Source organism: Alnus glutinosa, chromosome 3 (assembly GCF_958979055.1).
Source record: "Alnus glutinosa chromosome 3, dhAlnGlut1.1, whole genome shotgun sequence".
Taxonomy (NCBI): Eukaryota; Viridiplantae; Streptophyta; class Magnoliopsida; order Fagales; family Betulaceae; genus Alnus; species Alnus glutinosa.
The window spans coordinates 18,841,623-18,857,028 of record NC_084888.1 but is presented as its reverse complement, the minus strand read 5'-3'; the positions used below and the strand labels follow the sequence as shown (position 1 = coordinate 18,857,028).

Sequence of the window (15,406 nt, the reverse complement as noted above, 5' to 3'; positions counted from 1 at the left end):
AAATTGTATATTCACTGCTTATGTGCTGAATTTGCTATATGCCTTGCCTCTACATGCAAGTAAAAATTTTACTTTGTCCTTCATGGTACAAGTAAAATAATTAGGTGCTGCATCTTAGGGGGAGTGTATCAGATGAGGGTGGCTAGGCCCTAGTAAGATAAGGTTTGACTTTCGGTTGATCTTTCATTGATTTTCTCTCTTGTTTGGAAAATCTGGTTGCTTTTTGTCATATCAGTGAATTTCATACCTTATTGAGAAAGTCTTGACACACACACGCATTGCATGAGTTGAGTAATCAATTTAAAATTTCTATCTGCAGGGAAATTTGTGCTTATTGAATACTTAACTCTCATTTATATCTTTGTATATTTTTGCAAAGCTATTTGACTGCTTTATCAGTTGATTATACATGCATGTTCTGAAGCTAACTTTTGGAAAAAATATTTTTCTACATATTTTCCTCAAGTTTCAGATTTTCAAGTGTGAAGCATTCGGATGAACCTATTCTTCGTCCAGACGAGAGCAGTCTTGCCATATACTGACCTTGCAGTTGCCATCCGGATGGTTAAGTGACACATTCGGACAGGATCTCTTCAGGTTTAAGACTTGCATCTCTTTCTCTGCCATACACACATCTTTGCATTTTTATTGATTTATCATGGCATCTTGTGTGTTTTTCTCGTGGATTTTTCCCGAGATTTTGGCATTTTTTGCACATCTCATTTCATCCCATGATTTTCATTATGTCTTCCATTATTCTTTTAAGTCTTTGTGCTTTTAGAATATTGGAATATTTGTTGGGATATTTTCTTGAGATAGTGTGCATGAAAATCCTTCTCTGTCTGTGTATTGGGCTGATCTTGATATATTTATGCCTTATGAGTAGCTGCATTGCTTATATTTCTCTTTGGCATCCATTTGACAGCCGTCTTAAATACCACATTATTTTTGGAACTAACAGTATCTAATGGTATTTTTGGAAGTATTTCTAGTTGGTTTTGATTCAGAAATATGACATCCAGCAGCTCCTAGCACAATGTTTGACAGATGGATCCTTTGGAAAACTGACTGTTGTTGAAGTTGGATGTTCAAATTCCAAAGGTCTCAGGATTAAGATGAGCTTTTCCCCTAGCTCATGCAATGTCTTCCGTAGCATTCCCTCAGATCTGCATCGGTTAAAGGTTCAGTGGTGAATCTCCTCAGTTATCTTGCAGACCAATTGCTTAAAGGATGTCAATCTGCGGATAACCAGGCTCAGGCTTTGCAAAATCAAGAGATTGAAGATCTTTCAGTCCATGGTCCCTGGCTTCCTGAGCTAGAAGCCGAAGTAGTACAAATCCAGCCTTTTATACGAATTTCTCTCCATTACTTGATTTCAGTGGATCAGCAGGATTTGATACTTGGAGGATTTATGTTACTCTCTTTTGGGCCACTTGCAGACTTTTCTCTAGTTTCCTATTGATTAGGATTTTAGAACGTTTTTTGTCTGTGGATATTATTACTCTATTTACCCTTGTACTTCTGAGACATTGAGAGGGAGAAATTGTTGTGTAGTTTTTCTCATTACTCTGTTTTACCCTTTGTTCCTTTGTGACAAAAAGGGGGAGTAATTTTTATTTTTGGACCGGGAATGTATTTCCAAACCGGTCAAGTGATTTTTGTCCCAGAATAGCCAAAGGGGGAGTTTGTTAGTTTTTAGCCTCATTCTGTGTTTGGACAAAATCACTTATGTGTAAAGATGCTGTAAACAGGGATTCCACTTGTCAGAGTATTTTCAGAAGACTCTGCATTGCGAAAAAGATAGAAGATTTTAGATTCCCTATCAGCCGTCCGGACGACATGTCATCCCGTCCGGACGCCCATCTGTCCACTGTTCCATTCGTCCGGACGACGTGTTCATCCCGACCGGACGCCAGACAGACCAGCATCATCCATCCAGACGACGTATATTTTCCGTCCGGACCCTACACTGTGTCGAGAAGCTTCTGTTCTAGCTTGCATCCGTCTGGACCTCTCAGCAGCCCGTCCAGACGTCCATCAGTGATCGATCAGCTTCAGATTCTTTCCAAGTTCAGTATATGGGAAGATCAACTTCAACTGTCCGGACGATGTGGTTTCCCGTCCGGACGCTATCATAAGTAAGGCAGGAATCGCAATTCAAATGTCACCGTCCGGACGTCAGTCAGCATTGGTCCGGACGCGCGCTCATCAGTTAAGGAAATTGCCGATTCGACTTCAACCGTCCGGACGTTGCCTCTCTTGGTCCGGACGCACGCATAGCAGATATGGAAATTGCATGTTGAAGAATTGCCGTCCGGACGTTCATCCCCCTTGGTCCGGACACGCTAAGCCTTATATGAAAATTACTTGCAGCGGACGTGCGACCGTCCGGACGTCAGTGTCTCACCGTCAGGACGCAGGTCTTAAATAGGAAAGATTTCAGCGAAATTTTCAGAAAATCCTGTCGCACAGTTGTCCGTCCGGATGGCCTAGGTTCACCGTCCGGACGGCGTCCGTACATATTACAGCAGTCGCCCTTTCTGCACCTCAGCCTATAAATAGAGGCCCCTGGGCATTGAGAACTGGAAGCATTCGGTATTGAATTCCACAAGAGCTCAAAGAAGTTCAAGATCTCTCTAAAGCCGTTTCAAGTGTACTGGGCTACAACTGAAGTCTATCTTAGAGGTCGGCTCTAAGGTAAGGAATTCCATTGAAGACCCCTTCAGGTAGGAGACCGGGTTGGGAAGCGTTCGTGTTGGGTTACACGTCAGAGAGCAAGGTACGACCACTGTATCGATACATGTAAGTGTTACTATCTTGTATCTAACTTCGTCTTCTGAAAAGTGGAATTCCTGGGTTTGGCTGCCCCGGAGTGGTTTTTCTCTTGATTGAGTTTCCACTTCGTCAACAACAATCTGTGTGTCTTTTACTTTCCGCTGTGCTTAATTTTTGTTGACACTTGTTGCACACACTTTATTTTTAGAAGTCAATTTCAATTTTCACATAACGATTTGCAGTGGGCAGTTACCCATTTTTTGTCGTTGTACACATACTTGTAGTCGAAGTTATTTCGCACTGCGAATAATTGCAATGCTTCTTTAAATTCTTTCAGGTTCATAAACCTCAACCCTACACTCAACTCCATTGTCTGACTCCAGTCCCGCTTTTTCTTCCACTCTGGATATCTTTTCTTACGCTTTACAGTTGACCCTTCACTTTCTTCACCACTGTCTAGACTATTGAAGTACTCACTGTCATATGTATCCGAGTCTAGTTCATTTGCTGCATCGACTCCAATGCCCGCTTTGGAATCTCTATCCCAAGTCTGAAACCAGGTATTTATATCATCATTGGGTTCGCGTAGGACATCCTTTTCCATCGCTACAAACATGTCCTCCTCCTCACCGTCTGTCAACTCAAAATCATTCAACTCAATGTCCTCCTCCTCCTCCTCCTCCTCCTCCTCCTCATCCCTTTGTTTCCTTGGCCGCTCGAGTGGCCGTTTCCTTGGCTGCTATGTTAAAGGTTGCACTGCTAGCTCTTGGGGTGTCTATTGCACTGCTGGCTCCTGGGGTGGGTCCTCTGACAAATTCTCCTCCGCATATTTTATCTCAACTTCTGCAGGAGACTGGTTCAAAAGCAAAACAGGATCTACCACTTCAATAGGAACAAGTTCTTCATGATCCACAAAAACATGCAGCTTTTTCCTGCCACTATTCAACAACCCTTTTTTCAGAGTAACGAAATCACCATTTTTGGTAAGACCTTGTATTTGCTTGTTGGTCTCATCATCAAACTTGTAATACATTTTGGGCATGTTGTTGTATTCATATTCCAGGTAGCACTCCAAAATGTTGGTCAAATCTCCAAACTTGAACTGGGATGTATCTATACCGGCAATTGTCAAAATGTCTCCGCCAAGATAGGTCATCCTGTGTCCAGATAGTGACCCATGATGGTAAACAAGTAGCTCAAATGTTGGATCTGACATATTTTGCACCCTGTGAATTAAACAAAAAAGAATCGCCATACTCTAGCAATAAAAACTGTAAAATTAATTACCAAAGAGAGTATGTAAAATGTAAAAACAAGTAAGACCATCTAACAAAAGGAATGGGATATGATATGATCACTGCCACAGTTAGGTTGTATCAATCATCCAGGAGTATGTTTAGGAAAAACTAGTTGTGAACATTCTTATTATCCAAAATTGAATGGCAGACCATAAGTGTCGAGAATTAATCTCGACACTTAATAATACATGACATGCCACCTATGCAAACTCTGTAGAGGACCTAAAAATATGGTACAAATCATGTAGAATTACATAAACTATAACAAAATACCCCCTAACTATAAATTCATTCACAAGTTTAATTTTTTTCAACTTAATTTCAAAACTGTTCACCATGGAAAAGTTCATTTTACACTTAACTAGGTATCACTAAATACCAAGAAGCTTTCAAACTTCATACTAACTAGCCATATGTAAAATATAGACTACAAACAAATAAATCACAAAACTTTTCAAAGAAAATCTTCTCTCTTTCTAAAGCCAATGATAATTTGAATCTTAAATCAGAACACAACTTGACAAAAGTCCAGTCTATCCCTGTTCTTGGTTTTTTTTTTTTTTCTCCCCTGAGTCCCTATCAAATCCTCCACCAAGGCAACAATCCAATAATGTAATTATTACAAGTTGTGTAATCTTTCCCAGTTTAATGTGATTATTACAGGTTGTGTAATCTTTCCCAGTTTAATGTGAAAAGTAATGTGTATCTCTAGTTTTTACCAAGCTGAGCATGTTTTGACGTGCACAGTTGGTGAACACATTATGGATTAGATCCTTTATCATGTCTTAACTTAGCTGTAGGGTGAAACTAATCTAATAACTGTGCTTTTGTACTTTATTGTTCCCTTTTGCCCAGTTGGGACCCTTTTGCCCACTATGTACAACCACAAACACAATAAACTAAAAAAAAAAAAGACAAAGACATGCAATAAAGCAATACATTCCAAAATGCAATGTGCTGAACAACAACCCAACCAAACTAGTTGTTGGTTTTTTTTACCCAACAAAAGACAAAAACACGTGATGATGGTCAGGCCCTACCCAACTTTTTTCCATCCACAACAACCGAAAGTTTTAGTTTTTATAACCTCATCACTTTGCCCAACAACCGACAAGCATTTGTTCCAAAAACCAAAAAAAAGATTCAACCGACAATCACAATACACAACCCATATATATAGCACAAAATAAACTTCTAACAAGTCCTCTAAAAAAACAAAAATGGGCAAAATACCTCGGTGAGAAGACCGCAAGTCATGGAGCACCGGCCGGCAGGTTCTGTGGAGTCGACGGGAGAGAGTTCGGGAGGGAGTCGGCCGAGTCTGTGGAGTCGACGGGAGAGAAATCGAGCGAGAGTCCAGGAGGGAGTCAGCCGGTTCTGTGGAGTCGACAGGAGAGAAATCTTGAGGGAGTCGGTCGGGAGGGATTCGGTCGAGAAGGAGTTTAGGGATTAGGGTTTTCAATTTACAAGTTAATTCCTTTTTGATTTCTTTTTAAGATGAACGATGAGATGATTTCAATTTTTTGTTTGAAATATTTGAGTTTCAGTTTTAAGTTTCTTAAATTGTAAAACACTTTCCCCCCAAAATAAACAAATGACGTGGGTGTGTGATGTGGAGGTGTTTGGGTGATTTGGAATTTAAGTGGATGCTGACGTATCTGACTGGACAGATGTCGAGTTTTTAGTGGTGCTAAGTGTCAGTGGCGTGGCGGGCCGTTAGTTTTTGTACAGAGAAGTTAACCGAGGTACTAATTTGGTCATTTCACAAAACTTATGTATCATCTATGATGCACATTGAAACTCAGGGATTAAAAAATAAAGTTTCCAAAACTCAGGGACTAAAAAGGTGTGTAACCCAAAATTTAATGACTAATTTTCTAAAAATATTGTATAAAAGAAGAACAGGAGAAGAGAAAGACATTTAAACTATCTCTTTTTTTCTTTTTTTTTTTCGATCAGGGTATCCCACAGTACCTATAGCTATGATGTACCTCGTTTGCTAAACGACTGGCCCACACAAGGTGGTAGTCGAACCTTCCGAGCGTAGTGACCACCTACCAGGAACTGTAAACTAATCCCCGGCCCAATGTCCGACGCCACTCCAAGCATTGGGCCTTAAATCGCAAGCAGATGGTCAGAGGCCCGAAGACCCCCCCACACAACCTGGGTGGTTGGCCCCAAAAGGAAGTTTGCACCTACGAAGTTTCGAACTATCTCTTCTTTTAATTACCTTTAGTACAATTAGTTTTTTGACATACTCACGTTCAATCATTTTATCGATCGATTTGGTACAGCCAAGAAGAATAGTTGTGCCTGCAAGTGTTGGTACAGCCAAGAACAATTTTTAACCCCATTGGTTGTCACGTCTATACTAATGGACGTTAAATGTGTGCCTAACTCGATCATCCTAGCTATCTACAAACTACTAATTTTTTATTAAATTTTTTTTAAAGAAAAAAAAACTACTTTATTAAAATGCAACCCTAATTTATAGACTGGCTCCACCAGTTAGTTACTAGCTAATTTACATCAATTACTGGAAAAATAACTGTAGCAAAAAAAATTTAAAAAAAAATGGTAATGGTGTTAATAAGTTGGTAGTTGGCTAGCTAGCTAGTTTCCCTCCAAAGCAAGCAAGATAATCAGCATTAAGAGAGGCGGCTCTCAACTCTCAGGTAGTGCTTGGCAGCTCTCATAAGCGAATGAACTTTAATTTAATGACTAATTAGTCAACATATATATATATATAACCTAGCTACGTACGTAGGTAAGATTAATAGTGTACTTACTTACTTTAAGATCGAAGGAAGTGTATATAAATAGAAGAGCAATATTTTGTGAGTGATAGGAGGGGAGATCGAGTAGTGCATGCTAAAGAATGTGGAGGGTGAAGATTGGGGAGGGTGCAAACAACCCTTACCTCTTTAGCACAAACAACTTCGTGGGGAGGCAAATATGGGAGTTCGACCCTAATGCCGGTATGCCTGAGGAGCGAGCCGAGGTTGAAGATGCTCGTCAACATTTTTCCGATAACCGCCATAACAACAGGAACAGCAGCGACCTCCTCTGGCGATTGCAGATCTCTCACCTTCATCGATCTTCTACATCTTCTACATCTTCTATATATATATTGTGGAACCATTTTTTTTTCTCCTTTTATCTTCTTAAAGTTCATTTGGCTTTTAAAATTATTATTCGGTTTGAGATATATGGGTCATTATTGAATTTTGATTCAATCATATATAATTTTAAAAGCCACATCAACTTTATGAAAATAAAAAGATAGTAAAAATATGATTTTTAAATCGCTATTTTTAGATTGTACGTTTTGAAATCGTAAACTCAAACGGATTCTTAACAGAAAATTCGGAGGGAAAGGAGACATTGTAAATTTTTTTGGAAATTAAATTGACGTTGTAACTTTTTAAACTTAAGAATCTGATTGCAAAAGTGTCGAAACATAAAGAGGCAAGTGAAGTTTCCGTTGATAATTATACATTTATCCCACGTATACATGCAGCAACACTTTGGTGCTATCTTCGGGTAACTTATTTTTCAATTTCATATTTGTACGGGAAGAGGTTTGTTGGGCCGATAACACCTCTCATTTTAGAGTTGAGAGAAGAGCTGTATGTTGAACCTTACCATACTATTAATTGGAGGATAGCACGCCACTTATGTGCGAAGGTGATGATCGATTTTTGCATATATATACCATTTAATTTTTACGACAATATTTATTAATTAATTTGATTATACATATATATAGAAGAAAATGAAATGATTTTTGTAAAATTAATTAATTAATTAATTGTTGTACGTACGTAGGAGGATCTGTATTATCCTCATCATTGGATACAAGATTTGGTTTGGGATGGTGTTTACATGCTCACGGAGCCTCTTCTAACTCGTTGGCCTTTTAACAAGCTAAGAAATAAGGCTCTTCAACTAGTGATGAAACACATTCATTATGAAGATGAGAGTAGTTGCTACATTGTCATTGGAGGGGTGGACAAGGTAATAAATAAATACACTATTCATTTTTATATACAAGGAATACATAGAGATCGATCAAGGATATATATATATATATACACCGCACGCATACACTCCTCATATATATATATATGATGAAGTTATATATGCCTACTCCTCAACTTGAGAGACTCTTATGCCCCTTCAATTGGACAGCCATTTTTTACGCTAGCTACTTGAATCGAAGATCCACATGGGGTTTACTTTAAGAAGCATCTTCATAGGATACATGATATCTTATGGGTTGGAGAAGATGGAATGAAGTTGCAGGTTAGTAGACATATATATTAGTCACAACTATCATATATAGAATCTTGAGAGTTTACAGCTTTTATTTATTCTTGTTTCTCAAATTGAAAATAAATAAATAAATAATTTACTTAATTTTCAATCACATTGGAGATGCTTCCCAAGTTATACTTTTCATTCTATATTCAGCCAGGCCTTCTCTTTAAGTAATAATTTTTGTTTTGAAATTACTAGTTGTACGTACGTCTACCCAATTTTCATACTTCATGTTCATATATATGCAGACTTATGGTAGCCAGGTTTGGGATGCTAGCTTTGCCATCCAAGCTTTGCTCGCTACTAATCTCAGTGATGAAATTGGACCTACCCTTATGAAAGGACACGACTTTCTAAAGAAATCCTAGGTTTTTCTCATTTACATTCTCCAATTACGGAGTGTCAAAGCTACCAATTTATAAGTGATTTTGTAGTAAAAGTTATATAGTACCTCAAGCATTTTTCATATGTATTAATAAACGTATGTCTCTTCAGGCAGTTTATACACGTGGGTTTAGATCCTTTTCATTAACATTTTGCCTTGCTTTGTCAACTAACGTAAACTTGGGAAGGTCAAGGATAATCCTCCTGGCGACTTTAGAAGGATGTTTCGTCACATTACTAAAGGGGGATGGCCCTTCTCTGACCAAGATCATGGATGGACTGTTTCTGATTGCACTGCAGAAGCTTTAAAGGTAACTCATTATGTTCAACTACAATTAATTTGAGACTTGAACCTCACCTCATCCACATTTAAAGGGGTTAATGATCATTGAGATATCTTATATGCCAGTGTATACTGTTGCTCTCTATGCTGCCACCAGAAATTGTCGGTGAGAAAATGGAACCTGAAAGGTTATATGATGTAGTCAATTTCATACTTTCTCTGCAGGTGAGAATTAGACTGTACTGGAATTGTGTATTCCAACTACTTTATGTTTGCACAAAGTAGATAAACTTGTGTTTCCTTTTGTCTCTCCAACATATTACTGTAATAAGAAGCTCCATCTTATGAGTACTATTGCAGAGTAAAAATGGTGGTCTACCAGGCTGGGAGCCAGCAGCCGGCTCGTCATGGTTGGAGGTAAATGCTTCAACATTTTGAATTAACTTATTGTTTGAACCAGTGGAAGCCATCGACACCACAATCTAACAGCAAAATGATAATTAAATGATATTCAGAGACTAGAAAAAAAAAATCATATTTCATTTTCCCCCATCTGCTTTAATTTCCATTTCAACTTTAGAGATACTTCCAATAACATTTAGTGTTAGTGGAAACCTTGTACAGTATTATTGTTTTGATGGCATCTTTAGCAATAATTGACCAAAGGTATTCTCTTTCTGTGTTGTTCTTCAGCTGGTTAATCCTGTAGAATTTCTTGAGGACACTATGGTTGAGCATGAGTAAGACTTGGCACCTTTTCTTTCTAACAATTGTTTATGTTGTAAATTACTTAAGGACTAAAAAGCAGGTAATTCAGGTATGTTGAGTGCACTTCATCAACAATACAGGCATTGGTTTTGTTCAAGAAATTATATCCAGGGCACAGGAAGAAAGAGACTGAAATTTTCATCACAAAAGCTGCAGGGTACCTTGAAGACACACAAAAGCCTAATGGTTCATGGTATGTTTCTTTGTTGAGTTAATTAGATTCGTTTGAATCGTCAAAGTTCGAACTCATGACCTTTGCTTTGATACCAAGTTAAATCATCCCTTATTCCAAAAGCTTAATCTGATAAAAACTGAAAAATTTAATCATTTAATTTATATTCTAACATGTAGGTACGGAATTTGGGGAATTTGCTTCATATATGCAACCTGGTTTGCACTTGTAGGGTTAGAAGCTGCTGGCAAGACTTATCAGAATTGTCTAGCAATGCGAAAAGGTGTGGAATTTTTACTCAAAACACAAAACGATGATGGGGGTTGGGGAGAGAGCTATCTTTCATGCACAAACAAGGTAATTTCTTTCCTTCAAATAATCTTTCTTATGCCCTCATTGATGCCTAAATTTAGTTAGTTAGTGCAGTAACAAAGAGCTGATCTTGAATTAGTTGTTGACTATCTCCAAAAACAAAAATACAAAAATATTTTTTGTCCATGGTTTACAGGAATATACGCCTCTTGAAGGAAATCGATCAAATTTGGTGCAGACTGCAATGGCTTTGATGGGCCTAATTCATGCTCAGCAGGTGACTTCATGATTTAAGCTCTTTGTAGTTAACTCATTCATAAATCATTTTAATTTTCCATATACTTTTTTCAAAAGATTTGAAGTATAAAATTTTATGTCATATATATAATAATAGGCAGAGAGAGACCCTAGTCCTCTTCATCGTGCAGCAAAGCTTTTGATCAATTCTCAAATGGAGAATGGTGATTTCCCCCAACAGGTACCACTCCTTGTCTTAATTAAAAATTACACCAAAAGTAGCTTTTATTTATATTAGAAAATGATTTTGTCATATAACCATTTACTGCATATATATTTTTATTGCAGGAGCTTATTGGAGCTTTTATGAAGAATGACATGTTGCACTACGCGCTTTTCAGGAGTACCTTCCCGTTGTGGGCACTTGCAGAATATCGCAATCATGTTTCATTGCCTAGCAAATCTGTTTAAACTATACATTGTGGATTATAGAATACAGCAATTCTATATACCCATTTCTCGCCTCACCTTCATATCATTAGATTGATGTGGCACTGCCTATCAGCTCTTCAATTTTTTCCATTTTTAATAAAGACGGTTGATGAAAACTGTCACTTCTACCCAATGATACGGAAGTGTAATGGGAGATGAGTATTGAGACACAGCTTGAAAAACAATGAATTAGCTTCAAAAACATGTATTCTTATTGAATTGTTATATTCTAGTTTTTAGCATGTTTTATTATAAAGTTTTACAATTAATATCATATTATCCTCCATGCTAGGACTAGCTAGCATACATTTTCATGTACGATGTTGCTGCAAAAGTGCGGGTGCATGCCTTAAAGAAAGAGTCAACATTAGCAAATTTTCTATCATTTGTAATTATTTCAACGTTGTTTTAGTTTAGTTTGGGTCTACTATTGGAGAGTCTATAAAGTTTATGATTGTTTGATGTTTCTGCCCTCCTTAACCGTAGTTCAGTGATCTTCATATATAGCAAATAAGAGTTGGTCCTTTAATAGGACTTTACAAGATGGAAGCTTAGTAAGACTAGAGGTAGAAACCTATACAACGACTATCAAGATAGTTTAGATAAACTAGAACTCATATTCAAATCTAGATAGATTAATCTTTATCAGGTGATAAAGATTTATCTAGTCTAATACACCCCCTCAAACTCGACATAGGTGGCCTAACGTTGAGGTTGGAAGCAAGGAGAAGAAACCGGCTGGCAGGTAGAGGCTTTGCAAGGACATCAACAATCTGATCTTTTCCAGAGATGAACCAAACATTAAATAACTTATCTGTAACTTGGTCACGAACAAAATGATAGTCTATCTCTATGTGCTTTGTACGTGCATGATAGATAGGATTGGAAGTGAGATAGGTGGCACCTATATTATCACAAAATAAAGTTGGTGCACATGGAGGTGAGATCCGAAGTTCATTTAGTAGAGTCTGAATCCAAACCAGTTCTGCAGAAGCATTTGCAAGGGCCTTATACTCCGATTATGTACTAGAACGTGACACAGTGGGCTGCTTTTTGGAACTCCAAGATATCATATTTTTACCCAAGAAGACGCAATACCCAGATGTAGATTTGCGGTCATCCAGGCAGCCAGCCCAATCTGAATTCGAGAAGGCTATTAGTTGATGAGATGAGAGCTTGTGGATGCAAAAAGTGTACTCAATTGTGGCCTTCAAGTAACACAAGATGCATTTCATAACAGTCCAGTGAGTTTTTCGGGGATCTTGCATAAACTGAGAGACCTTGTTGACAGTAAATGCTATGTCTGGACATATGAGAGATAGGTATTGAAGAGATTTAACCGTGCTGCGATAGAGTGTAGGGTCTGTAATGGTTGATCCTTCAAACTTGCTAAGTTTAGTAGATGAGGACATTGGAGTATAGACAGGCTTAACAAGCTCCATATTAGTCTTTTTGAGGATACCCAGAATATACCTTTGTTGAGATAGGTGAAGTCCATCCGATTTCCAAGAAGCTTCAACACCTAAAAAGAAGTTTAAATGACCCAGATCTTTTAGAGCAAAAGAGGAGTGTAAATCTTGTCTAAGTTTAGATATAGCTCCTCGATGTGAACTAGTGATGATGATATCATCAACGTAGATTAACACAAAAATTTGAATGCCATTAGCCTTGTAGATGAAGAGTGATGAATCAGCCTTGGAGCCCATGAAGTTGAGTTCTGTAAGCCAAGCACTAAGTCTTGAAAACCATGCTCTTGGTGCTTGTTTTAGAACATACAAGGCTTTGTGCAGTTTGCAACCTGCCGTAGGATGAGATGGATGCTGAAATCTAGGAGGTTGTTCCATGTAGATAGATTCTTGGAGGTTGCCATGGAAGAATGCATTGCTTACATCAACTTGATGGACTAGCCAACCTGCAGAGACAGCAAGAGAGAGAATTGTTCTAATGGTTATAGGCTTGATTATAGGGCTATAGGTTTCTGAAAAATCAATTCTGGGTTGTTAATGAAACCCTTTTGCTACTAAACGAGCCTTGTAGCACTCAATAGACCCATCAGCCTTCCTCTTTATTCGAAAAACCCATTTGCACCCAACTATGTTCATAGAAGAAGAGGGAGATACAAGTGACCAGGTACCGTTTTTGAGAAGTGCATCAAACTCTTGATTCATTGCCTCTCTCCATTCAGCATGCTTGCTAGCTTGAGTGTAGCAAGTAGGCTCAACATACTGACTTTGGAGTGAAGCTGTGAGTGCTTGAGGAGTAGGATATCGTAGTCAACAATCTGTGAACTTAGTAGGTTTGAAAATCTAATTTTGGGATCGAGTTATCATGCCATGCACTCTTGAAGGAAGGGCTTGGTTTAAAGGAACTAGGGCCTGTATAGGGGATGTTTCGGTTGGTGCAGATGAGGCGGAAGTTGTTGAAGAGTGGAAGGGAATTAGAGGTTGAGGGGAGTAATTTGGTAAGGTATTGTGGGAATTTTCTGGTCTGGAGCTGCGGGGGTCAGGAATATGATTGGTTGATGGAATTGTATGAGGAATAGAGATAGAGGAAGAGAGTTGATGAGGTGGAGACCGGGTGGTAATAGATTGTGAAAATGGAAAATTATGTTCATTGAATACTATGTGCCGAGCAATGTAAACTCTGCCAGAAGGGATGTGAAGGCACTTATATCCTAGGTGATTCTTGCTATAACCAATGAAGACACAAGATTGAGATCGGAAAGCAAGTTTGGTGGAATTGTGGGACAAAGGAATGGCCAACATTCACAACCAAAGATTTTCAACAATTTATAATCGGGGGAGATTTGGAATAACTTTGCAAAGGGAGATTTCTGTTTTGTGACTTTGGATGGGAGTCGGTTAATTAAATAAACGACATTCTCAAAAGCCGAATCCCAAAAAGAAATTGGTGCACTAGAAGTGGCAAGAAGTGTAAGGCCTATTTCGACAATATGTCGATGCTTTCTTTCGACAGACCCCATTTGATGGTGAGTATGTGGACAACTTAGACGATAGGAGACTCCCATTGTTGTGAGGGAGGTTTGAAGAGGGCGAAATTCACCTCCATTGTCACTTTAGACAGATGTTATTTTTGTTCCAAAGTATGTTTCAACAAGTTGCTTGAAACGTAAAAAAGTGGCAAGAACATCAGATTTGAGATTGAGAGGATAAAACCAAGTATATTTACTAAAATCATCCACAATACTGTGGTAATACCAATTATTGTTTACAGAATTTAGTGGAGCAGGGCCCCATACATCAAGGAAAAGTAATTGCAAAGGACGACTAGAAATAGAAGGACTTAAACTGAAATGGAGACGGTGACTTTTGCCCTGTTGACACGAAGAACAAACAGAATTGATCTTGGATGGACACACGAGCAATTTATTGAATTTGATAACTTAACTAACGATAGGAGAAGTTGGATGACCCAACTGGTTATGCCATTGATCCAAGGAAACTTTCTCACCAATGAGGGCAATAAGAGGCTTGGAAAAATGATCACGAGATGAGGGCCATGGATAGAGACTAGATCTACTCGGGCCTTTGAGGTGCAGCTGGCAGGTTTGGAGGTCCTTGACACCAAAAAAAAAAAAAAAAAAAAAAAAAAAAAAGTGGGATGAAATTCAATAAAAACCTGATTGTCATGTGTAAACTTGTTAACAGATATAAGATTTTTCTGGATTTTAGAGACATGGAGCAGTGATGGTAAAAGAAAGTTGTGTGAAGGTGTAGGCTAGATACCTCGACCAGAATGTAAAATTTCCAAACCTTGGCCATTGCCGACTCGAATTTTGTCAGTTCCAGTGTATTCCTCTGCATTTAAGTTGAGATTGGAGACGTCATTGGTGAGATGGATGTTGGAGCCAGTGTCTAGATACCAGGAAGAATCAGAGGCAAAGGAAACAGATGCTAGGTTGGCATGCAGCGGAGAAGCTTCAGTTTGATACCCTTGGTCAAAACGGAACCAGCAGGTTGAGGCAGTGTGACCTTGTTTATGGCAAACCTGACAAGTGGGGCGCTGAGAAGCACCTCGACCAGAGAAGGAGAATTGCTGAGGTGAGAATCGTCCTCGGCCACGGCCTCTGTCGCAGGAGAAGTTCTTGTTGCGCTAGCCAATGGAAGAGCCACGGTTGAATTGAGGATAAGATTGGCCTTGACCCTGAGCAGTGTTAGCAGTGGAGATAGACAAATCAATGGATGATTTGTGTTGCTCTAAACGCATCTTATAGGAGAGCATAAAACCGCAGAGTTCGTTGAGAGAGACTGAGTCTTGGCGTGTTGTCATGGAGGTGACAAGAGGATCATATTCTGGACCAAGACCTGCAAGGATGTGGGAGACGAGTTCCGATGCGTCAATGGG

At 38.7% G+C, this 15,406-nt stretch overlaps 2 protein-coding genes and 1 pseudogene across 2 annotated transcripts; 2 read left to right on the top strand and 1 right to left on the bottom strand.

Moving 5' to 3' along the window:
* Positions 1-6,951: 6,951 nt before the first annotated feature.
* Positions 6,952-8,288, top strand: LOC133863241 (beta-amyrin synthase-like). Its single transcript, XM_062299202.1, has 4 exons — positions 6,952-7,051; positions 7,594-7,760; positions 7,902-8,090; positions 8,265-8,288. Exons 1-4 carry the CDS (start codon positions 6,952-6,954, stop codon positions 8,286-8,288), a joined length of 480 nt encoding a protein of 159 aa, XP_062155186.1.
* A 2-nt stretch (positions 8,289-8,290) lies between these two features.
* LOC133862417 (beta-amyrin synthase 2-like) lies at positions 8,291-11,174 on the top strand. Its single transcript, XM_062298225.1, has 11 exons — positions 8,291-8,378; positions 8,642-8,761; positions 8,966-9,088; positions 9,187-9,285; positions 9,421-9,477; positions 9,754-9,800; positions 9,878-10,021; positions 10,180-10,357; positions 10,509-10,589; positions 10,707-10,790; positions 10,898-11,174. The coding sequence occupies exons 3-11, from the start codon at positions 8,999-9,001 to the stop codon at positions 11,018-11,020; spliced, it is 903 nt and encodes a 300-aa protein (XP_062154209.1). The 5' UTR covers positions 8,291-8,378; positions 8,642-8,761; positions 8,966-8,998; the 3' UTR covers positions 11,021-11,174.
* Positions 11,175-15,307: 4,133 nt separating this feature from the next.
* Positions 15,308-15,406, bottom strand: LOC133865121 (small nucleolar RNA Z247; annotated as a pseudogene).